The sequence below is a fragment of the Cydia splendana genome, chromosome 5 (assembly GCF_910591565.1).
Source record: "Cydia splendana chromosome 5, ilCydSple1.2, whole genome shotgun sequence".
In the NCBI taxonomy this organism is placed as follows: Eukaryota; Metazoa; Arthropoda; class Insecta; order Lepidoptera; family Tortricidae; genus Cydia; species Cydia splendana.
The window spans coordinates 6,058,401-6,083,390 of NC_085964.1; the positions used below are offsets into that span (position 1 = coordinate 6,058,401).

Genomic DNA, 24,990 nt, shown 5'->3' on the forward strand with positions numbered 1-24,990 from the left:
AACGTAATATGTATACATATAGTGCGCAATTAACAATATCATTCAAGTCAAAATTCGTAACTGCAACGTAAGTATCATGTAACAAATATTTGTTTTATACTCTAGGGTCTTGATTGTTGTTCTTTTACACATAGGCACTGCATAAGACATGTAAAATTTGTTATCCATTATTTTAGCTTATATATTTACATAATACTTATATTTTAGAAAGTGAGATAAATTAAATACTAATACAGCTTTTGATCTACGCTAGGGCTGACATTTTGGCAGCAGTTTGTTTATTTATTTGTTATGTTCGTGACGTCACGTGACAGCTTGGAGCGTTTAGGCTCAAACTTTAAACACTAAACTAATTAAGCTCTATTTAGTGTTTAAAATTAATGAATAAAAATTTTAAATACTTTTTTTTTGTAATAATTACGTGTCTATCTATAAAATGAATACAGTTCTAAAAAATTGTCAACATGCCTATTACTAGTATTTCGGATGCCTGTTTAACTTTGCATTTAAAATGTCTAGAAAAAAATGCTAGCAAAATCCAAAAGTATACACCGCGTGGTAGTTTTTACCCTACCCAGAGGTGATGACATGAATACATAAATATATAACTATAAACAGATACGCAAGTGCTTTACTTCGTAGAATCTCAACATGCAAACGCAGTGATCTAGGAACCTGCGATAATCGTCAAACTAGTTAATGATGAGCAGGAAATAGGCATTCCTGTATATTGAACAATGCCATAACACTTGTGTTTTATGGTCCCGGCGTCAATGATGCTAATTTGCATTTAACAATTTCATTATAATAAATAACGTACAATGTCTTTGTTCATGTATGAAGCGAGATTCCTGGCGGTACTTTCAGTACCTATAGTCGCATTCCTAAGATAAAGTGTGAGTAGAAAAGCAGGGACAATTTACGTTCGTCGCAATATTGTTTAGTTTTATAGGTCAAGAGGTTCGTGATAAGAATGCAATTAAATCTACAATGAAATTGTACTATAGTAGAACTATTAACACACAGTAACTACACTTTATATGTACATATCGGCAGTATTAGGCTACATTATTGTAGGGATCTCGATATCAACGAAAAAACGGCACTGAGAATAATCACGTAACAATAAATTTATTGTAGGTACTGAAACAGTCTAGAGCAGTTGTACGGCTCCGACCGTGTGGGTTTCGCTTAGAAATATTTCTCCTCTCTGCCCTTAGGATTTCCAAAAATAGCCTGTACAAATTTTCAGGTTCAGTACTTTACCGATAAAAAAGTAATATACCCACAGATAATCACAAGTTTCTTTTGCATTTCAAATAGAAGTATGAATAATGGGCATGAGGCGCAACGCATAATAAGGTATACAATAGTTTCATGATACTGTGTACAAGAATGTCAGTATAGACATAGATAGGTCAAACTTTCAACCCCTGAACTCGGAAGGACGAACATTTTAAACTGAACTACATACTGTAATCATTATCTTTATTATATTTTCCAAGTTGTTACCCATCGAGTGTATTTACTGCAGACAGGACGGAACTAATAATTATGTCAGTAACAGTTTAAGCAAACAACCAGCACGTGGTAACACACATGTATCTGCTAATACCTAGATATCCAATTTCGAGTGGAATGCGGACTGACGGAAGTTCAAAGAGAATGAAAGATTTTCAGCTAACATAACTATAGTGAACAATAAAAACCGGGCAAGTGCGAGTCGGACTCGCGCACGAAGGGTTCCGTACCATAATGAAAATAAAAACGGGAAAAAAAGGCAAAAAGAAAACGGTCACACATCCAAGTACTGACCACGCCCGACGTTGCTTAACTTTGGTCAAAAATCACGTTTGTTGTATGGGAGCCCCATTTAAATCTTTATTTTATTGTTTTTAGTATTTGTTGTTATAGCGGCAACAGAAATACATCATCTGTGAAAATTTCAACTGTCTAGCTATCACGGTTCGTGAGATACAGCCTGGTGACAGACAGACGGACGGACGGACGGACGGACTGCGAAGTCTTAGTAATAGGGTCCCGTTTTACCTTTTGGGTACGGAACCCTAAAACCCTAAAAATAACGTATGTATTATGTAGGGGATCGGACTGTCAAGCTCAATAATTCAATTCACTTTTCTTCAATTTTACGATTTTTGTTTTATTTTGACCATACAAACTGTAATTACTTATGTAGGTATTAACATATTTTGACATGCCTCTCCGTAGCTCTATTAAGGTATCTGTTAGCCTGAAGTACATTCCTTGGCCTATTTATTTTAATTAAATACGTTAAACTCTATGACACTCGAGAATTAATATGTCGGCGGTTCCTTCATGGAATTTTCAGCGAGCCCTACGTTGATTGGTCCAATTACATCAACTCGTACAGTGACAGTGACGAATGAGAAAACCATTCAGTTTCGAAGTCGTAAGTATTACCTACTAGCTTTTGCGCGCGACTTTGTCTGCGTGGAATGATGATGATTGATAAAAAACCTCGGGGTTCAAACTATCTCCATACCAAATTTTGACCAAATTTAAGCGTGAAGAGGCAACAGACAGACACACTTTCGCATTTATAATATTAAGAATGGATTCGCGGCATTATATGACATGAATCACGATGTAAAAACAATTTACGATAAATGAGGTAAAATTAAGGTAAAAAGTATTTTAGGTGAAAAATAATGGAAAGATGTAAAATCGTCAATACTTTCATTGGGGAATCGATCCAGGAAACGTATAGTAACAATCTGGCACCGGCGCCAATAACGGGGTCATAATACATATTTAAGAATTTCAAGTTATATTCGTACACCAGCGTTTGTCTACGGAATGTTTGTGTCATAAATATCAAGGTCGCACAACACTTACGTATTCATATTCGGGCAAGTCATGAATCCGCCTAAACGAGAGCGCATGCAGCGCGGACTTTTTCGATAATTACGGCGAACTAGATTGTCTGACCTATAGGCATTCAGTGTAGCGTCACTCCGTCTCAATAGAATGTTACGTTCCCAGCCGAAAATGACCACTTTTTCGATTGACAATAAGGGTTTTTCTTACTAGTTGTTTACAACCAACTAAGTGGTACTTTTTGGCTGAGAACGACATAGTTTTATTATAAATACGTATAAAACATTCAACCCATTGGCCCTCACAACGCCGACCCGCAGTGAGGACGCTTCTAACAATTATATTAGCAGTGCAAATCTCATCATTATCATGACTAAGACATTAACGGGAGAAAAACCGCCGGCCTACGTAATCGTATGTTTATTTATTTCGAGACACTGCACACACAGGTATAGCGTTTAAGGTAAAAGGCGTATACTTATGTGTTTGTTGTCGACTATGAGTCACTCCGCGAGTCCGTGAGAGGACGGTCTATTTCGGAGTGATGAGATTATGATTAGTTCGCATCAAGATACTAAAAGCATAGTTAAGTTCATTGATGTATTCACAGTTAAGTTATTAATGAAAAAGGCATTCACGTCTGAGTAGCCTCAGGAATAAATTAACAGAATATCATTCAGACGTGCATTAGGATGGAATATAAAATTAAAATAATATTAATTCGACAAAGCAGCTTGTTTTAAAAGGTTTTGTGGCATTTTTTAAATGACTAATGGCTGATTTAGAAGGCGCGCGAACTCGCATGCGATTTTAGTTACATTGCGGACTGTTGATTACGTCCAATTCAACCGACCAATCAAAACACGCAATGGTATGAAACTCGCATGCGAGTTCTCGCATCGTCTAAATCAGCCCTTATTCTCAAAAACTCTCTGCTCTCCGTCATGTCATGTCCATTTAGCGTCTCGATATAAGAAAAGTGGTTGAACTCTACCAAGGGTTTTTTTTTATATTTAAGAAATAATCTCTGAAACTACTTATGTGTAATCCTAAAACCAATAGGAAAAAATATTGTACCCATAATCTGTTCAGTTTGCGTATGTTAATGAAAATTAAAGTTGTCCAGTTATAGTTTCTTATGTTATATTAAATACGTAGCTGTTTCATTTTTATTAACCGACTTCCATTTCATAGAAGGAGGAGGTTCTGTATTCGGTTGTGGCTATTTTATTAAGATATAAAGGATACGACAAACAAGACACTCAAATCAAACTATAGTTTCTTTTTTGGATAAAATCCGTACTTTTGTATATCGGTCTAAAATATTGCTTATGTTAACCAGGCTATAAAACAAATCATCAATTATTTTTATAATGTTATTGGTTTCCAACAGTTTTAATGCAAGAATCGTAGATTTAAGTTAATGAAAATCTATTCAGGGACATTTCTGTTATTACGGCTATATCCTACACCATACCATACGCAAGTGATAAGGAAGGAAAATAGTTCAACTGGCCGACTAGGTCAATAACCAAAACATAAACACAACATAATTATAGTCCCCCTTATTAGTTACTCTCCGGCACATAATCGGTAAATATATTAATTCAAAATATATAAATTTACGTAAATAAATATGAAGGTCATTCATGATCTTAACCCTTTATAAGGCATAAGGGTGTCAGAAATTATGCAAAATTGAACCCTATCACATTGTAACATAGTTCAAAATCATGTGGGAAATATATTCCCTCTGCCTTATAAAGGCTTAAAATAACTAATAAATAGTTTTGATACTTTGCCATTTTTGTCATAGTCATATATGTATAATTTATTTTCAGTACCGAGTAAAACTACCTACGGTATCTCGAATAAAGGGATTCAACTTGATTCAAGTATTCACCTTTAGTGTCGTACTATAAATAAATAAAATAAATAAATAAATTCTTACACAGATTGACCAAGTCCCCCAGTAAGCTCAAGAAGGCTTGTGTTGAGGGTACTCAGACAACGATATATATGTTGCAGTCAAAAGTGTGAACTGGTCAAAAGAACTTTTAACCGACAAAAACAGACAAAACTGCTTTTGACTGAGCATGTTGGTCAAAAGTAGTTTTACCTGAAAATCATACCTATTTCTGGCAGCAGTTTCGTTTTTAGGGCGTAGCAAAAAAAAATTAACCCTAACCTACCTATCTCTGGGAACAGTTTCGTTTTTAGGGCGTAGCAAAAAAAAATAACCCTAACCTACCTATTTCTGCGAGTACTTTTGACTGATAGTAACAGTCACAATTACTATTATTAACCAATGATTTTCAGGTAAAACTACTTTTGACCAACATGCTCAGTCAAAAGCAGTTTTGCCTGTTTTTGTCGGTTAAAAGTTCTTTTGACCAGTTCACACTTTTGACTGCGACATATATAATATACAGGGTGGAAAGGCACGACGATCCTTCCCGGAAGTATTAGGTCGTTTAAGTGATACAGAGACTATTGGTAATGGTAAGAATCGTTAATTGAGTAAAAAATAAAAATTGCAAAAATACTACTTTTTAACTGTGGTGATAACCCTATAGCATGTGCACATGACGGCTAGATTAAGGATCTCCGTCGGGAAAGCTCGGGACTTTACACTTTTTTCCGATCGTTGACAGTATCGCAATGATGTATGAATGACGCATAAATGTCAAATACTTAAATCAAATGCATGCAAAAATATTACAAACAATTTTATTACTTTCTTAGATAATTACTTTTTTCCAATATTTAATACTATCTTCTTTTCACATACGGTGTTCAAATGTACCTCCGTGTATTACAACGCCGCCGCAGCCCGTACCCGAGTATGTCGATGCACATGCGATATAGTGTATGCTCTTCGTCATTTATCCTCCGCAGAAAGCACCAATTAGCCTTTGTCTCATTTCGTCCGCAGTTTCACATTCCGTTTGGTTTGGTACACCATATCTTTTACACAGCCCCACAAATTTAAATAGCCACGAGCATCTAACATTTTTATTTGAAGAATATGACATTCAATAAGTATAGTTCAATGAAAATTTAATTTCAAACATCAGACGTCTTGTCTATTTCCTACCACGCAAGAAGGTTTGTTAGTTTGGTATTGAAGAAGTATTTATTCTTGATTTATTCTTAGTATTTCATTTTTGCAAGTTCATTTGGTGCAACTAACACAACCTACATGTAATTTTTTATTATTTTAAATAGTTTCCAATTATTCGAAAATAATTTTGTGAAACGTGTTAAGAAACTAAAACCTTTTTATCAGTCAAGGAAACCAGAGATATTTATAAGACGATTGCGTACTTTTGAGTGGTTGTCAATGTCACCATTTGAACTGTCGTTGTAAACAATGTTGTGGTTAGTATTATTAATATTAAGGAATAACATAACTATTTCATTCAAGTATTGAACAAGTGGAACCACTAAGAAAGCGAAAATCCTGCAATGATTCTTACCGTGCTGTAAGCAGACCTAAAAATGGTTAGATGGCAACAAATTAGCATAATTTCCTGTCGAATACTGATTGTTTACAAGTAAGTTCATTGACCCTGTCACCTGTTAGGGTTAGAACAAAGTAGTTTTTTGCGTGGATGTTTAAAAGGTCATAATTTAGAAACGGTTGCCCATATTAACATAGTTTCTATGGAGAAAATATAGAGCTTAGGCTAAACTATCTCCCATTTCCGGAAAGGATCGTCGTGCCTTTCCACCCTGTATAAATACTTAAATACATAGAAAACAACCATGACTCAGGAACAAATATCTGTGTCATCACACAAATAAATGCCCTTACTGGGATTCGAACCCAGGACCATCGGCTTCACAGGCAGGGTCACTACCCACTAGGCCAGACCGGTCGTCAAACTAGACTAAACTATAATTACGTGACAGTGTTGGACAATAGTACTGGAACGCCTTCAAATCCTACGACTCTTCTCTTTCCGCACAGAGTCTAAGAGCGAATGATCACGCGTAATTCCATAATAATTCCATGCGCCCAGCGGCGGCGGCGCGGTTGCTGTCGTGAGTTATGTTAATCCTTAGTTATAGGGTACTTTTTTTTTGTAATAAATAATAGGTAGCGACTCACCCTAGTGTAGTACATGTCTCGTTCAGCACTCGCAGCGGCCAGCTTCTCCGAGGCGGTGTGCAGGGCCTGGCGCACGTTGTGCAGGTCCCTGGCGCGCGCGTCGCGCTCGGCGGCGGCGGCGCGCGCGGCGGCCTCGGCCGCGGCCGTCTCGCCGGCGCCGGCGCAGCGCGCGGCGCGCTCCTGCTCGAGGGCCGCTTGCAGACCGACCACCTGCAAACGAGGCGGTTGTTCACTCCAAAGTTTACTGTTTTCATGTCAAGTGCTGCGTCAAGTATGGGGCTTATAGGGATATGTATGCGTTCTTACTGCCAAGTTTGTGCAAAGTTAGCCTAGGTTCGGTAGCAAAATTGAGGTTTACGCACACTCGGACACCTTTACAATACTTTACATAGAGTGCTATTGGTGTTTGTGCGAAAATGGTGTTAAATGAACGAAAGAATATGAAAGCTAAGCTTTTTCATACATTTTGCTTGCTATCGATACGAGAAAAAATTCTAATTCTAATTATCATTAAACACTTATTGTGTATGTGATCTCAACTAAGGTACGTACACAATAAAGACATTGACACCAGGGATGCAAATCGGTAGTTTAGTAATTGGTTGATTGTTAATACATTATAAGCGTTTTAAAATCCTCCGAATAATCAGTTTTCGTTTAATGGAAATGGAACAAAGTAAAAAATAACTCTATATTCTATATACATAAATGCAATAAAATTTTTACTGAGTCCTATAGTAAGTTACGACCTACATATTTATCTAAGAACTGTTGAGTAGGTATTGTATCACAGACCCAGATCTTTTAGAAAAAATCCATTTAAATAGATCGATCAGTTTTGAAGATTATTGGGAATACACATTCGTGAATCGTGTTCCTTCCAGAATCCCTTTGCCAGGTTAGAACTCGGTGTCTCATCGTAAACACATCATTCAGCTCCCACACCCATACCTACTTACTATGAAAAGTGTTAACGGTGAGCCAGAAACGTAATATGAAGTAATCGTTCCAAGAAATATATTGATGCGTAAGATATTTATAAAAATAAATATCAAATAAATTATATTCTAATATAAAATCGTCGTTTATAAAAAACTAAGACAAATTTTACAGAGAAAAACACCAGCTTGATGTTTTGCCAATGAATTTGTTGCAGAAAATACCATTTCCAGGTAAAAAAAGAAAATGGACAAAATCACTAGATGTGTGAAATTTTAATAAAGTGCCATATATACCACCCTTTAATTGGCATTCTAAGTATCAAATTAGCAACTAGGCTTTATAGGATTGCAAACAGTATCTAAGTTGCGTGCTAAAATAACAAGTCATGGAATAAAGTTAAAATGGAAATATTAGCCACAATCGGGTAAGTTGCGGAGGTTCAGTTGATAGAGTGGCGTACTGGTGTTACAGATCCACAATCTCGTAAATTGCGCCTGAGGCTGTGAATTTTTCTATATTTCCATCAAGCCGAGTAGGTACAAAAAACATATCTTTCTTTCTTTCTATTTCTATAATACAAGAGTATAGATTACCTTCTCGCTTTCCTGGCGATGCTCGCCCTCCAGCTTCTGCAGGCGCTGCTGCATCTGGCGGTAGTCGACGTTGAGCATGGACATCTGACGGTCCTTCTCCTGGCACGTGGCCTCGGCGCGCTGTCGCCCCGCCTTCTCTTCGTTCAGCTTAGCTTGCAGCGCTGCCCACCAACACACAGTTAAACAATCCCTCTTCTAAACTAGGGACCGACCACATCAAACCGTAGGCGGAGTGAAACATCTTGAGCAGTTTGCGTACGACATTTCGCTGTATTTATGCCGTATCAGCGTAATGTAAGCTTCGATGTGGTCGGTCCCACTGTTTAACCTGTTGTAGCTAACATAAACCGATCAGTAAGGTTTTATACCCATAGCCAGGATATCGGAAGGGCATTTAAGGCTACAGTTGATAATTTTTTACAAAATATACGTGCATTACGGGGAAAATTAGCAAACTGACAATACCTGTAAATATCATTTCCAATGTTCCTGAAGCATGCAAAAAGTGAAGTAATGAAAATCGTTTTAGGGTAACAATTAGCTGTAGTGAGTTTAGCACGAACCGAATTATTGGGTCGGGTCGGGGTATACAAGGAAATATAGGGGGAAAGGGCTGAGGAATAACAAGGGACGAGACAGCTCACCTTTGACTAGCTCGAGGTTGGCTTCCTGCTTGGAAAGCAGCTGCGAGCGTTGCGTGTCCTGGTGGGCGCGGAGCTCTTGCTGGTACAGGTGGTGCGCGGCGGAGCGCTCGTGCGCCAGCGACGCGCACTCCTTCTCGAGCTGCGACACGCGTTCCGTCAGCTGACGGTTGTCGTTGGCCACCTGCCCCAGGCGTGCGGCCGAGCGCTCGAGCTCTGCGTGCGCAGCGCTGAGGCGGCCGCCCGCCTCGGCCACGGCGGCCTCGGCACGCTGCTTGCCGGCCTTCGCAGCGGCCAGCTCGTCGGCTAACGTCGCCCGCTCGCGCTCGAGCGAGTCCCGCTGCGCTCGCAGACGCGCCGTTGTCCCGTCGCTGACGGCGGCGGCGGCGGCCTGCGCAGCCGTCATCTCTGCCGCCTGTTTCCGCGTCTTAGCCGCAGCCTCAGACTCCTGCTTTAGTTTCTCGCGTAATTCCGTCAACTGCTTTTCTAGGGTGTTGATTTTATCATTGTAATTTTGTAGGTTGCTCATTTCTTTTGCTCTCTTGTTCTGTTCATCCTCGAGTCGTCTTTTGGCTTCACTGTAGTTCATTTCTGCTTTCCTTCTTGACTCTGCTTCAATCTCTGCCTTACGCTGAATTTCCTTAAGGTCATGTCGGAGTAATGCCAACTCTTTGTCAGTGTCTGCTATTAATTTTTTACTTCTAGATTCTCTCTGAGACAGTTCTTCCAACTGAGCACAAAGGCTCACTTGTCTATCCTCAAGTTTACGCCTACCATCCCTCTCTCTCTCTAAAAGTTTCTCTAGCTGCAAAATTGCTTCAGAACCAACATTGTTGATATGATTGGTTGAGATTGTGTCTACAACATCTGTGTGCTGGTTCCTACGACCACACAGTTGGTAATCCCCATTGTAAGTGAAGCCCACAAAGGGTAAATGGTTGCCAACAAATGCTTTTGGCACTGGAAAAGATTCATCTAATGCATCAGATTTTTCAATTTCATCAAAATTTTTAGTGTCATCATCACTGGACAGCTCAGGGACTACAGGTGGCACAGAGTCTCTGAGATTATCGAAGCTCCACTGTTCATTGTAAAAGAATGGGTGTTGCTTGATTTCATCAACACTATTCTTACCTAATCTTCTAACTCTGTCTGTAAGCAGCCCTCTTATAAGAGACTTGGCCTCTTTAGATATTTCTACATCATCAGGAAACTGTAAAGAGTTTCTGTGATCCATAATTTTCCCATAAGTTCCTACTAAGCTCTCAGCGTAAAAGGGTGGATCCCCAATTAACATTTCATACAAAAATATACCCACAGCCCACCAATCACATTCACGGCCATACACTCCTTCTCCATTTTGGGACTGTAAGACCTCAGGAGAAATATAATCTGGAGTCCCTACAGCATTGCTAGCCCTCACCAGCCCATCTGGGCCCATTCTCATGCAGGTGCCAAAATCTGCTAATTTTAAGTGACCATACTTGTCAATTAGCATGTTATCCGGCTTTACATCTCGGTGAACAAACCCCATGTTATGGATTACGTCTAATGCCAGCACTATTTCCATTGTATAAAACTTGGCCCACTTCTCGGGTATATCATAATTAGACATGAGACTAACAAGATCACCACCAGGCATGTAATCCATTACCATGTAAAGATATTTGTGGTCTTGGAAGGCAAAATGTAATTTGAGAATCCATTCAGAGTTAGCGTGTGCCATTATGTGTCTCTCCTCCCAAAAGAAGGTGGAGTCTGACCTTTTGATCATCTCTACTTTGCTCAGCAGCTTCATGGCGTACACATGACGTGTGGACTTGTGTCTGACTAGTTGCACTTCCCCGAATGCTCCCCGACCTATCACTTTTATTAGGTCAAAATCTGCTGCCTTCATACGAAGATCAACAATTTCAGATGCAAACTCTTCATCTATAACAAAAGAGAGTTACATTTATTAAGAAATAAAAGCTTCCAAAATATTTCTTACTGACAAAATAGGCATACATTGGACAGTCAGTTCAATGTATTATACAATTGTTTTGTATGAAAGTTTGTTTAATGACAATGTAATCAACATGATTGGCAAAAGATAACAAAACAATTCAGTTGAAAAGAATAGTGAGATATTCTGCAGTAATATGCATCACATTATAATATTGCAAAGTAGCAAACCATCTAACTACATTTACAAAGAGGCTTCAAGGGAAGACTTATCCCACAAAGGGGTTTCATCCAGACTATTTATTAAAGACAAATTGAAACTCAATAAAATATGATTTGAAATTAAATTACATTTTTAGTTGAAGAAACTTCCAACTAATATAATGTACATGATGTCATTGTTAACAACACTGTTACTACTAACTTAAACAATACATTTGCACAAAGCTTCCACAATTTATATTGACAAGGTTTTATGTGAAATAAAGTGGTGTCTTACATCTGCTAGTGTAGGCCTCGACGTTCTTCATGCGACGTATGGCCGGGTGGTCGCAGTCGGAGACCAGCGCCGCAACCGTGTCCAGCAACGAGTCCACGTTGCCCGGCGACCGCGGGTCGCACAGCCGCTCCTCCAGCGCGCGGAGCCGCCGCATGCGCTCCTCGTCCTTCGCCACTACCTCCATACTGACACCCTTTCTCACGTCTTCACGCACTAAACGCCACCGCACATTCTCCAGATCACACCACCCACTGATGCCACATCGCGAACCCTCGACGAGTACACGACCTTCGGAGACCACTGCCCGTTTGTTTTGTTCGAGACGCACTATTCCACCGCTAAGTTATATTTCATTATCGAAAAGTCGAAAAAATTGTGTTGCATAGCTCAAAATGACAGCAGATAAAGGTGGTTCTCACAACAAAGCATATGCACGTTCGCGATTATATCCTATCGAATAAACGGTTTTCTACTAAATATTATTGATAAACGAACACTAAATAGTAATCATTATTGGCACAGCTTTAAAAATATTGTCTAATTACGAAATATTCAACCGCTTGACCGATGATCGAACAATATTATGAAGTTAGCTGCAGGTATGAAGTTCGCAATGGCGACTCAGGGGCCACAGACTATGAAATATGGCTATCTTCGTGTCAAATAAGGCAGTTAATAAACGATCGGACATTGTATTATAGTGTAAAATAACAATGTATTTACATTTTCTTCCCGAATATGAAATATGCAGAAACTTACAAGAAAAAAGTTATTTTATTTGCATGTTGTCGCAGATGAAGTGAATGCTATTTGTTGTTTCGTATTATTTGAATTTAAAAGAGTCTACAAAGCTCACCAAATCACATGCGATTTTTGATTCATTGCGGCATTTAATACATCGATTGAATTTGTTGCACCCAGGTTGCACCTGGGCTATAACCGCGAAAATCGAAGTTCGCAAATTGCGGGCATTTTTCTCTGTCACTCTTATTACGCCTTCCTTGGAGTAAAAGAGAAAGATCCCCGCAATTTGCGAATATCGGTTTTCGCGGTAGCCCCTCTGAGTAATTGTTAATTTATCCAAAATTTGATAAATAGACCGCAACCCAAATAAACCGCAAACATTTATCAAACGTCTGTAGAGCCCATTAGAAAAGCGCATAGACAAATAAATCCATTCATTCTTTTATCAAAGACACGCAGGATCCTTCATTCATTAATCCAAAATTCATTTTCATATTTTTCATTCGTTCACTTGTCTTGAATGGAACATGGCGGTGCTAGGCAGGATGTGCATAAGTTTTTAATTTTGCATTTATTATAAAATCGAAGATTTTTAACTACTGTTTATTAGATGGTGATTTTTTGTGAACCGAAGTTGTTGTTATTGTGCAAGGACATCTTATGACCAGCTCACTTTTAGGCTACCCTTGACTTTTTGCAATGAAATTTGTTACTTCGCTGCTGGTGTAAAAATAATTGTGACAAATATAACTCATTATCTCAGGTAATTGTTGTTTCAATCAATTTTATGATTATAATATTTACGGATATCCTCAGATCCTGCCTTTGAAACCATCACCTGTTCAGTTTGAATGACTCGAATCTGTCCCATTTTATTTCAAGTTTTCTTGTTATTTTGTAATAATTTTACCTGCTTCTTAGTAGTCCGATTTGTTGATGTCATTGAATATTCTGTGAAAGGGGAAGGGATCTCGGGATTACCCTATATTATTTTACCTAATACTGAGAAATATTTTTTCTTTGTACTCTAATTCAATCACGTGTGGTTCAGGTCGTTATGGGGTCAATAACTGCTGACTTCGACTTATTTTAGTGTGATCGCTTTACTGAGAATTGGCTATATTACAGCAAGATTTCTTGTGATTTGACTGACAATGACGTGCATAAGGTGTGCGGGAAGAATTTGATGTCCCCTTTCCGACCAGGCCATCGAGTGCGTAGTATTCGCGACGCGAGACAAATTACCATGTGCAAGTGCAATCCCGGCACAAGGGCGCAGGTAGACCACAGGGTGCACCGCGCAGGGTCGGGCGGATGCGGGGCGGAGGCGACGAGCGGGTAGGGCGGGGGGTCCGGCAGTCAGCTGTGCGAGTGTCATCTGTCTGTTGTCTCGCGTCGTGCCACGCCGTGGGAAGTGGCCTAATTGTTATCCCTCCTTCATATCGAGCGAAATTTGATTCTGTTTTGCATTCTATGAGGTGTGCAGTCAATGTCAAGTTGTTATCATTCCAATGATACTTCAAATTTACAAACTCAAGTTATGAACATAGGCCTATTCCTTTGTGTTAAGTACTATGCCCAGAATTGAGTTGTGGTTATACTATGCCCCGATTTGGTTTCAGAATAATTTAAAGACTTCCCTTTTGCAAGTAACTTAAAAGGAATCCTTTGTTTTCTTTCCTAGTCCTTTATGATCAGGTATTTTGTGAAGATGCTGTAGAAATATCTGAAGAGATTATATTCTATAATTTTTTAAAGTAAATTTGGTAAGGAGGGTATTGTCCAGTTTTAATTCATTGTTTGACAATATTCATTGCATGTTTTGGAATTCAAAAAACTTTAATTTAGGAAAAGTTTAAAAATAATATAACGAAAACTTATGAAAATCATCATAATCATCACCTTCTAAATTAAAATTAAAATAGCCTTTATTACTGAAGTTTTGTAACATTAATACTCTATCTACTTAAAAATATACCTTAATTTTCACTATACAATTATATATATATTACTATTTACTACTTTTCTAGTTTCCATCGACAACTTTAGCTTGTCCTCCGACATAGGCCTATGTCAGAGGACTTTCTAAATTAGTCTTAATTTATTCAAGCTAACCATCCTATCTCATAAAATTTAAAGTAGTGAAAATGGAGAATTATACAAAATGTTGCATAATAACATATGAATCCACGCAGAGTAGAACTTGTTTTCATTGTTTCATGTGCATGTTTGGGATTGGCCATTGTTATGCAATCAACAATTTTCAATAAAGTTTGCTTTACGATTTACTGCTGGAAGCTGCCGATAACCGCTCACAAGGTTGTACTGTAGGCACTTTATGTTTTTTAATCAATGTTGATTAAAAGATCTGACTCATTTCCTTTTTCAGTAAATATTGAGAGCACACCAGTGTAGGCATTGTTTTATTAAATTTCTGACCTCTTTTCACTTAAGTAGGTCAAATATTTTTGTCTTACTCAAACTTACTCTCATAACCAAAGAGGGAGCTACGAAGTTTGGGTCTCTTCTTGAAGAATCTTAGTTCAAAATAAATAAAAAATTGTTAAGCACTAACTAAAACAAATGCACAAACACAATAACATAGGCTTATGAATGGAATGATTGTTTTTATTGTGTTTATGGTATTTCCTTGCATGTAAGGATTTACCTAAATCTTTAGCAATCTTCCTTAACTTGACCAGTATGTACTGATGCCTCATATTTGGGGTAGAAATGTGTGACAATAGAAATCAAGCTTTCTGCATTAACTTACAGCACTGAGGATTTTCTTTTTACACACATAACATTTTTAATGTCTGCGTAAAATAATATAACGAGTAATATTGATTATTTCCAGCAAGCTGTGGGTGCCATGGCTACGCTGATCCAAGAGAATGGCATCAGCATCAGCAATCACATTGTGCCTGACCACGAGTACTGCGAGCCGGCGCGGGAGCCCGAGCCGCAGGCCGTGGCGCCGCCGGCGGCGCTCGACGCCGCCGCGCCGCCGGACGACGAGGAGACCCCCGAAATAGACATCATGATAAACAATGTTGTGTGTAGTTTTAGTGTTAAGTGCCACTTGAACCTGAGACAAATAGCTTTGAACGGTGTAAACGTGGAGTTCCGACGCGAGAACGGGATGGTGACGATGAAGCTGCGGCGCCCGTACACGACGGCGTCCATCTGGTCGTCGGGGCGCGTGACGTGCACGGGCGCCACCAGCGAGGACCAGGCCAAGGTGGCGGCGCGCCGGTACGCGCGCGCGCTGCAGAAGCTCGGCTTCCAAGTGCGCTTCCAGAACTTTCGCGTAGTCAATGTATTAGGAACCTGTCGAATGCCCTTCGGAATAAGGATTACGGCATTCTCCAACAAATATAGGGAGGCAGAGTGAGTATTGATTTGGTTGTTTATTGATATAGTTGGTCGCAGTACATTTAAACAATCCGCCTTATTTATTCATGATTCAAAAAGAAGAAACTTGATCTACTTTTAAATAATCCCCACCCCCACATTAGGTGGCCTCAATGTAGGTATCTATCTTAGTGCTTGCTGCCTGAGGCCCATTTCTCGAACGGTACGCGGGTAATTATAGTGTGTTGCCATGGTAACCCATACGATTTTGACAGTTCGTGGACTAATAATATTAGTCTAAGGCCCACTTGCACCATTCCACTTACCCGAGGTTAACCGGTTAAGCCGTTAACCCAGTGTCAAATTGTACTGGTAACCATGGTAACTCCAGGTTTAGCCGGTTAACCCCGGGTTAGTGGGATGATGCAAGTGGCGCTAATACCTTTCGAGAAATTGGTGCCTGCTTGTTGATAATGTTGCCTTCCCATACATACAACTGATGTATGCTGACATCTACACAGTAACAATTTACAAAGTACCTACAAGCAGTAGCAAGTATATGAGTGTTAACATAAAATAAATTTTAATTTCATTTTCTTGTATGCTTGCAAAGATGAAATCCATTTGTAACTTGTTTCCTCGCTTTAAAAAAATGAATTCATTGTCTGATCAGAGGGTAATGACATCGTGACATTGGACTTATGTTTCAAGATATGTAGGTATAAATAGACAAATGAGTTCATTGACCTGCAAGGTTTAGGTATTAAATAATGGCATTTCACTACAATTGAAGAATAATTGCCTGAGAGGTAAGTAGGTTCTGTTAACCAAGTAACACATCAGCACTACTTTGGAAAAAAACTCGTATCTCTTTCTGTGAATCAAAAGAAAAATGGGAAGAATCTATGTATGGGATGCATACAGAGTTACTGCCTTTCAACTTTGAGTGGCTGTGTCAGATACGAGATTTTATCAAAATAGTGCCGACATGTAGAACAGATGATAGATTATTATTATAGCCTTTTCTTCCATATCCATTTTAGTTTAACTATGTATTTTTGAACTAGTTGTTTTATTAGGGTTCCGTACCCAAAGGGTAAAACGGGACCCTATTACTAAGAATTCGCTGTCCGTCCGTCCGTCCGTCCGTCTGTCACCAGGCTGTATCTCACGAACCGTGATAGCTAGACAGTTGAAATTTTCACAGATGATGTAATTCTGTTGCCGCTATAACAACAAATACTAAAAACAGAATAAAATAAAGATTTAAATGGGGCTCCCATACAACAAACGTGATTTTTGACCAAAGTTAAGCAACGTCGGGAGTGGTCAGTACTTGGATGGGTGACCGTTTTTTTTTTTGCTTTTTTTTTTGCATTATGGTACGGAACCCTTCGTGCGCGAGTCCGACTCGCACTTGCCCGGTTTTTAATTTATATGGATCCCTCTCTGGGTGAAGGCCTCCTCCAGTTTTTTCCATCTTTCTCTGTCTTCTCCTGTCTCCATCCAATGTTTTCCGGCTATTTGGGTTGAATTGAATATGAAGTTGAAGTTGAATTTTATTTAAGTGAATAGAAAACGGAAACCGACAGGACAGAAATACTAAATAAGTATTTGTGACGTCCCATGGTCAAAGGTACCTTATGGCGGGTATGGAGTTATGCATACCCCAGTAATCTACAATAAATAAGCTATCAATAACACATAAGATCAACCTCCTAAGTTGTGTAGTTACAGAGATATTATTTTTTGAAAATAATGTTGTAAAATGAGCAACTTTACGATAGAGAAGTTTTATGTTTAGCCACCTAAAAAACTATGTTCCTGAAGTAAGTTACATAGTTGACTACAAATAAAAATACATTAGACTCCTGAGATTAAAAAAATGTTGCGACTTGTTCTGTAATATAAATATGTAGAAACCTTTGATATCAACTGCTTTATGTGTATACTAACCAATATCTTGAAAATAAAGTTTTGTTTCATTTTCACGATTGATTGCAATTAAATTTATCTAGTAGAAAACGACTCTGAGAGACAGTTTAAGCAAAAAAAATATCATTTCTGACTTTTTCATGTAAAACCACGAAATTGAATATTTTTTACTTTTAATGTGACCCACAATCAATTTTTCTGGGCACATATGAATGAAATTCTGTATATTTAACCTCTTATGCCACTTTAAACTTACATAACAATAACAGTCTTTGCTCCATACATTTAAGAAAAGGTACCTTATGGTTATAAATTTAATAATACATCACTACAAAACATCAATTACATTGAAGTTTATCTTTTATGAATTGAAAATCTTAATTTACATTAAACTGCCACAAATTTAATTAGTTCCTCGTCGTAATAATCTTAAAAAAGACCTATAATTTGTATGTAATGAAAAGGTACCTTGTGGTTAAGTTACATGATGATGGATCAGTTAGGATAAACTAATAATATGTTGGGGTTAAGATGGTATAAATCGTCTATTATTTATCAATAATATATTTTGGTTGCCATTGAAGACAAGCGGCTTTGAGGTTCGATGACCTCAGATATCCCCTATGGCAATGCGTCGGGTATTGGCATTTTTCAGCAAACCAATGGCAGATTTATTGCATGCGACCAAACCAAATGAAGATTACTCTAGTTAAGAAAGACTTGACGAGAGTAACTTTGGTATAATAGCAGGCTACTTGGATTTGTAATGTTGGTCGATGTACGGTTATAATATTTGCTAGGCCCTTAGACCAGAACTGATATTATCAAATTAGTTTTTCAGAATGCTAATACAGTTCTCTACCAAACTTCTTTTCCCGTATTGACTAGTTATTTTTGGGAATTTTCAATGACTTTTCCATAAGGTACCATACTAAACGGACTTTCCTGTTTTGTTTTGATTTTTGTACAATAAAGTGTTTGACTACTACTACTACTAAACTCTGAGACGACATTACTAGGATTATAACTAACATATACAAAAATAAAAACAGGTAAACAACCTTTTTATAAACATTTAATATCTCCGAAACTAGACACCCTCATAAGGTACCTTTTCCCATGGAACGTCACATTTAAATTATTCAATAGGTACTTGGAAATTTTTCAAATAAGTTTTTACACTGTAAATGTACATTTAATAATAAAATGTAATAAACACAATATTTCATGAACAAAATAGTAATTTACTTGCTTTAGCATACATTTAGTATTAGCCAAAGAGGATCCTATATTGTAAAAGATTTGGGAAGTCTAAGAAAAGAATTGTGCCAAAGTCAGACATTTAGTTCTAACAATCTTTTTCATCTTATGTCTGAACTTCTGAAGTTGTTATTATAAACCATATCTTATTTACCTCTTTTTTTTTCAGCTATGAACCAGAGCTTCACCCTGGTGTCACATATAAACTATATAATCCTAAAGCTACATTAAAAATATTCTCTACGGGAGGTGTCACAATAACAGGTACTTATTTTATGTTTTTTTTATAATTATATTATCTAAGACATATTCCACTGTCGATTACTATAGCTACAGGGATATTGCACTTACCTTATCGTCACTTTCTACCATCTTCCTACTGAAGGGGACAGGGAAATAACAGTTACCTTTCTCCATCTCTCTCAGCAGAAAGCGCCAGTCGCAAAACGTACTCGTAGATGTAAAGTAACATGGACATATTTAAATCCACCAAACAATTGAAAACTATGACATATCAATAACATTTTGAATAGTAAGTAGGTAATTCGCCAGTAAGTGGCCACTTTTAGTAACTGGCCGCCCAAAAACTAAAAAAGAATTCTATTCACCTATTAATGTGGTGAATCTGTAAAGTAATAACTTTCGCCAGCCACAAGAAAAAGCTGACCTGCATAATCTTTGACCACGCTAACTTTGCAGCACGAATGCATACATATCCCTATAAGCTTCATACTTGAAGTAGCACTAGGCATGAAAACTTGAAATGGTCCACCTCTACCTAAATATGCTGTCATTCAATTCCTTCCATTCTCGCAACCATGCTGATACAAGTCAATATGTACTAAACAAGTTTCAGAAAAGCCGTAATTTGCTTTAACCCCATAACTGGCCGTTATCTCCTGGCGCATGTCATACAGCATCCGTTTGGATACCACACACACGTCTCTGTAGGTATACTGATGATGTGTAATATTAATATGTCTGTGACTAAGCTGTTTTTGCAAGCTCGTGGTGCAAAAATTGGGTCGGAAAGGCAACTTTTTAAGAGATATCGAAATTTTAACTATACAGAACGAAAGCGCTTGGAGTTCTGAACAAAACTGTATATATGAATAACTCATTTTTGCCAAAAAGTCCTTTACGCCAATTGAACCCAAAGGTATCGTAACGTAAACGTAAAGGTATATGTCCGAATCCTAACCAATTCGGTATAATTTCATTAAATTCTCGCGATGCGTGTCTATCGTGACCGTTAAGTTAGTAAAGTTTCAAGGCTCTCTACAGATAGAAAAATAATCAATCGCATATTGGACAGGACAGTGATGTATCAAAGGATTTTATTAAACGACTCAAAACTAGGCGATTTATCTACTTTCTGGCGTATATTTATCATGTTAATATTTTTTTTGTCCTTTAAACCAAAGGGTCACCGTGTTAAATGATCAGGTCTTTGAAAAGTTGTCATTGACCGAGTAACAGAAATAAAGGATCTAGGGTTAACACTCGACACTAAGCTAAACATGCACTCACACATTATAAATATCTGCAAAAGTGCCTACAAAATTTTAGGGTTCATTATTAGAACGACTTCTGAATTTCGTGACCCTAAAATCGGAATAATTATTTATAATGCCTATGTTCGCAGCAAGCTTGAGTACAATTCTATCCCATGGGACCCTCGGGAAGCAAAATATACCATAATGGTCGAGCGCGTCCAACGTAAATTTGCTAGACATCTTTACAAAAGGTATTGCGGATACTACCCGTACTTATTTCCGTCATCCTTTGTATTGGGAATGGTAGGGTTAGAGTCTCTCGAGCTAAGGCGTAAGCAAACGCTTGCCTTACACTATTGTCTGCTTTTAAGAAATCGTATTGACAACCCATCCGTTCTGGAGCATATGCGTATTTTTACCCCAGACAACTACATAGCTGCAGTAGGGTGTAGCGCACGTAGAGCCAGAAACCTTTTTGCATATCCAAATGTTCGCACCTATCACGGTTCAAACGCACCCACGTACCGAGCAATAGAATTACTAAATAACTTCATAGCTACAGTCCAAAACGCAGACATATTCGCAGACAAGTGGCCGTCCCTACAACGTAGTATCAGGTTTTTTTTAAACTCTACCTATGTTATTTAATATCAGATTATTTTTTTTTATCTCTATGTAACTTAGTAATACATAATATGTATGTTCAATTATAAAGATAAGTGTGTAATACAATAAGTGTACCTACTAATTTTATGATACTGACTGATACTGACAACATATGTAGGTACCTATTAACAGTATAAGTGCCTTGGCTGGAGCTGTAAACTTATACATAGTGTAGATATGAGCGCCGATAGGCATTTAGCCGGCGGCGGCGCGCCGGTCAAAATCGGTCGGCGGCGGCGGCGAATCGGCGGCGTGGCCTTGAAACACCTTTGATTAATGAAAAAAGAATCCAAACCAAAATTTTACCGAAAATCATGTTTTTGCTGTAAGAAAGTTATAAAATAAGCGCATTTTTCAATTACAAGCAAAATTGATTGAATAAAGGTACGAAAAAAGTTTTATATAGCATAAACGGTATCGCGCCGATCGCGGGGCATCAGTGGCGGTCTTAATCTTGGCGAGGCCCTGGCCGGAAGATCTTTGCGAAGCCCTTATCTTTTGTGCTAAGTACAAATTAGCGGATTGACTGTATCAGGGAAACGTCTGGTCGACATTCCAAAGAGCCGAAGTGAGGAAAATTCAAGCTCCGTCACTAGCCAATATCGACCCTGTAAATCGTTACAGGAGGTCTTTGGAGGTTTAGTATAAATACTGGAAGGCACTTTAGTTTGTCAACATCTTGTTTATTTATTTAATTATATTCACAACATATGACTTATCATTACGGCTGATGGAAGTAGAGTCATTTGACATTCTCAAGTTTGACTTTAAGGCCGCCTTTACACCTGTAAGTTTTACTTACGGAAGTCACTTATAAGTGACTTATTGTAATTTCTCACAGCTTACGTAAAATGGAAAATTACAGGTCTAAACACGTTCGAGTTTGTTTACGGAAGCGACTCACAGCTTATCGAACTAAATTGATAAGTTGAGAATGTGACCATAAGTTTCTCAGCTGATGAAATAGCCGGTCGAAAATGTGTATCTTTTTTTTTTATGATTGGTGCAATTTTTTCCAAAAGATATTCAAAAGTCGTAGAATTCATTCTTATAAAATTGAAAAATTGGTCTCGGTCTTCCAGTCTTAACTCCTTCAAAAGATTTTCAAATGCACCTCTTGCCATTCTTCTTTCTAGCCATGGTTTTATCCAGCATTTTCTTTTCTTTTGCTTTCGACTATTTGATAAAATTATGTATGCAGCAGCTGCTTGAACGTGGCGACTGTGAGAAGGCATTTTATTACTGATTTGGGAAGCATAATGTAAATGGGCGTGTAATAATTTTTGCAAGTTTAAACTTACACAACTTACGTAAGCATTATTTACGTAAGCATTTATTGCAAGTGTAAATGCAACCGTAAGTAAATTATGTAAATATTACGCAAGTAACTTACAGGTGTAAAGGCGGCCTAAACATACTTCAAACTTGAGCTTCTATATTCAAATTAAATGTGTCAAGCCAGTGTCGATTGGATATACACCCTCTACATACCAACAGACCCAACAAACCGATTTATGAATGAAAATGAAATGAAAACATTTATTTTCAGGCAACTATTGGCCCATAGATAAATACCTTAAAACTAGCATACATATTATTACAAAATATATCTCAAAAATCAAAACGTGATTTATGTCAAAAAGTGAGGCCCAAGGTCGAGCTCCACCTAACACCGAAGACCTGATTCCGACGCCTTCCCATGCGAGGCCAGAGGCTGAGCTGCAGGTAAGCATACAGCTTAGAATCGAACGCCAAGTATGAGCTTGGCTGACGGCCGTATGCCCGAAGCGCCGATTACGTCGCGCCTCTATGCGAGGCCGAAGGCCAAGCTGCAAGAGAGCAGAGCTTGGAATTTAACTATTGGTCCAGTGTAAGCTAGTCCGAAGGCCAATAAAGACCGAGGCCATAGTGTTAAAGACCAGGAGCTTTCCTGCAGGTGCATTCGTGTGAGGCCAAAGGCCGTGCTGCAGTAGAGCTAAGATCGGAGAAGAACCAATGACCAGGCATTTTAAAAGCGAGCCCGAAAGTTAAGCTCCAAACGGGGCCGAAAACTTACGAGGTTCCGATAGCGTCTTCTATGCGAGCGACGCGAGGCCTAAGATTGGGCTGCAAGAGAGCAAAGCTTGAAATATGAACAATGGCCGAGCTTAAATGTGTTATTTCCGATGCCCTTCCGTGCGAAGCCAAGGGCCGGATCTTTGGGCGTGAAAACGCTTAATATCTGAAATTAACCCCTTTTTACACCTTTTAAAGACATTCAAAACATGCTTGCAATGATTAAATTCGCGGTGAATGACGGATGAGCTAGCCAGCTGGCAAAATTAGTAATTTCGTTGCCCTAACACTAGCAGCGCGGTTACCAAACAGAAAAGTTTGAATTTACCATCAATGTTTTTGAATTATATGTACCTAAAATACCTTTTCAATGTCTATTAGCTATTCTGACTGGCGCCGTTAAAGATCTAAACTAGATAAAATATATATTATCTGATTCTGAAAGTAGTGGTATCTAACAAGGTCACGCCGATGCCACGCCGATAGCGCAGCGTCGGCGGCGGCGGCGCGAAAATTTTGTCGGCGGCGGCGGCGCGCCGGCGCGGCGCTCATATCTAACATAGTGTTTACCTGAATAAAGAATAAAGAATTGTTTGTCTTCGCTTTCGTTTTCATGTGGCAATTTCGGGGGTTAAATACGGTGGCTACCACGTGCATTTTGGATTTTGAAATTTTATAGTATGTATTTCCACTCAGAATCACGATCTCTTTCGATCAAGATAAAGTGTCCCCATAATTTTTTGTTTGTCCGTTTTGCTACGGTCATAGAAGGTTGTAACATCGCCATTGAATTGTAACAAAAGTTAGAAGTAAGTACAACTTCAACACTTTCCCGACAACAGCGGACTTCCTCAGTCCCCGAATCCACTGTTTTCGTGTTAGAACACTAAATAATTCACTGGAGCGTAGGTTGCTTACGAATATGAGTACATAGGTCCTGTACTCAAAACTAACGTGGAGCCTGTTATCTCAGTAAGTTAATTTTCGTACTGCCAGTTGCCTCTGCTGTACTGAAATTAACAAGAAACTGAACAGGCGCCGTATGCACGCAATGCCCCCGGATGTGACATCGCTCAAGCCAAGCCCTCCTTCCGCGCTTGACGTAACTATAAACTAAAGACGGTAGAAAATAACGCTGGTGTCGTTTTCAGCTCGCAGCGTGGGCGACGTGCAGTCGGCCGTGGAGCGCATCTTCCCGCTGGTGTACGAGTTCCGCAAGATGCGCACGCCCGAGGACGAGGAGCAGCTGCGCTTGCGGCGCGCGGCCGGGGGAGGCGGGGGAGGGACGCGCGCCGCGACGGCGCCGGTCGCGGACGGCGGCGCCGGTGCTTGGGAATGACCGCCGCGCAAGCCGCGCCCCAGCGACACAACTGACCAACTCATTTGGCATACAAAGCAATAATAGTGTGTGAATTGTCGACGAGCTCCGTTGGTTCATGCCAAAGATATTTATTAGGAAGCCCGCCGGGCCCCCGTCCGGACGTATTATTTTCGTGATGCTCCTATTAACTTCCTAGTTTGCTTAGGTGACGTCGATTCGTTTTTGTTTAAACCAAATTGTTTCTTGAACGATTAATACCTAATTAATTACTATGTTCAGAGAATTAATCTCGGTGCGATACTCAGTTTCGTTTTTCGTTTGCAGTTATGGTTGATGAGTAGTAGTGATATTTGGAATAGTGTTCGATAACTTATGTTCTACGAAAGAGATGACTGAACGATTAGTTAGATGTTAGTAATTGTAAATATAAAGAAAAGCTTGGACATTATACATTTAATTGAAAAATAATGTATTTGTTTTATTGGTTTATTAATATACAATACAAACATTACAAACAGCAGAGAGGGGCATTATGCTATACGACATAAGGCACAAATGGTAAAATAC

General features: G+C 38.8%; 2 protein-coding genes across 3 annotated transcripts in view; one reads left to right on the plus strand and one right to left on the minus strand.

Moving 5' to 3' along the window:
• The window catches only part of LOC134790511 (rho-associated protein kinase 2), a 34,764-nt gene extending 22,559 nt beyond the window's left edge, over nucleotides 1–12,205 (minus strand). The window contains exons 1-4 of the mRNA XM_063761334.1: nucleotides 11,593–12,205; nucleotides 9,153–11,081; nucleotides 8,509–8,669; nucleotides 6,974–7,183 (exon numbers count right to left, since the gene is read on the minus strand). Coding sequence (XP_063617404.1) covers nucleotides 6,974–7,183; nucleotides 8,509–8,669; nucleotides 9,153–11,081; nucleotides 11,593–11,776 — 2,484 coding nt within the window. The 5' untranslated portion in view covers nucleotides 11,777–12,205. The remainder of the gene's footprint in view (nucleotides 1–6,973; nucleotides 7,184–8,508; nucleotides 8,670–9,152; nucleotides 11,082–11,592) is intronic.
• Nucleotides 12,206–12,831: 626 nt separating this feature from the next.
• On the plus strand, nucleotides 12,832–24,891 carry LOC134790515 (TATA box-binding protein-like 1). 2 transcript variants are annotated; one of them, XM_063761336.1, is made up of 4 exons: nucleotides 12,832–13,099; nucleotides 15,194–15,726; nucleotides 19,055–19,149; nucleotides 24,254–24,891. In XM_063761336.1, the coding sequence occupies exons 2-4, from the start codon at nucleotides 15,209–15,211 to the stop codon at nucleotides 24,439–24,441; spliced, it is 801 nt and encodes a 266-aa protein (XP_063617406.1). In that variant the 5' UTR covers nucleotides 12,832–13,099; nucleotides 15,194–15,208; the 3' UTR covers nucleotides 24,442–24,891. The 2 variants fall into 2 exon arrangements, with proteins under 2 accessions (XP_063617406.1, XP_063617407.1); XM_063761337.1 differs by lacking the exon at nucleotides 12,832–13,099 and adding an exon at nucleotides 13,687–13,814.
• The last annotated feature ends 99 nt before the right edge of the window (nucleotides 24,892–24,990 follow it).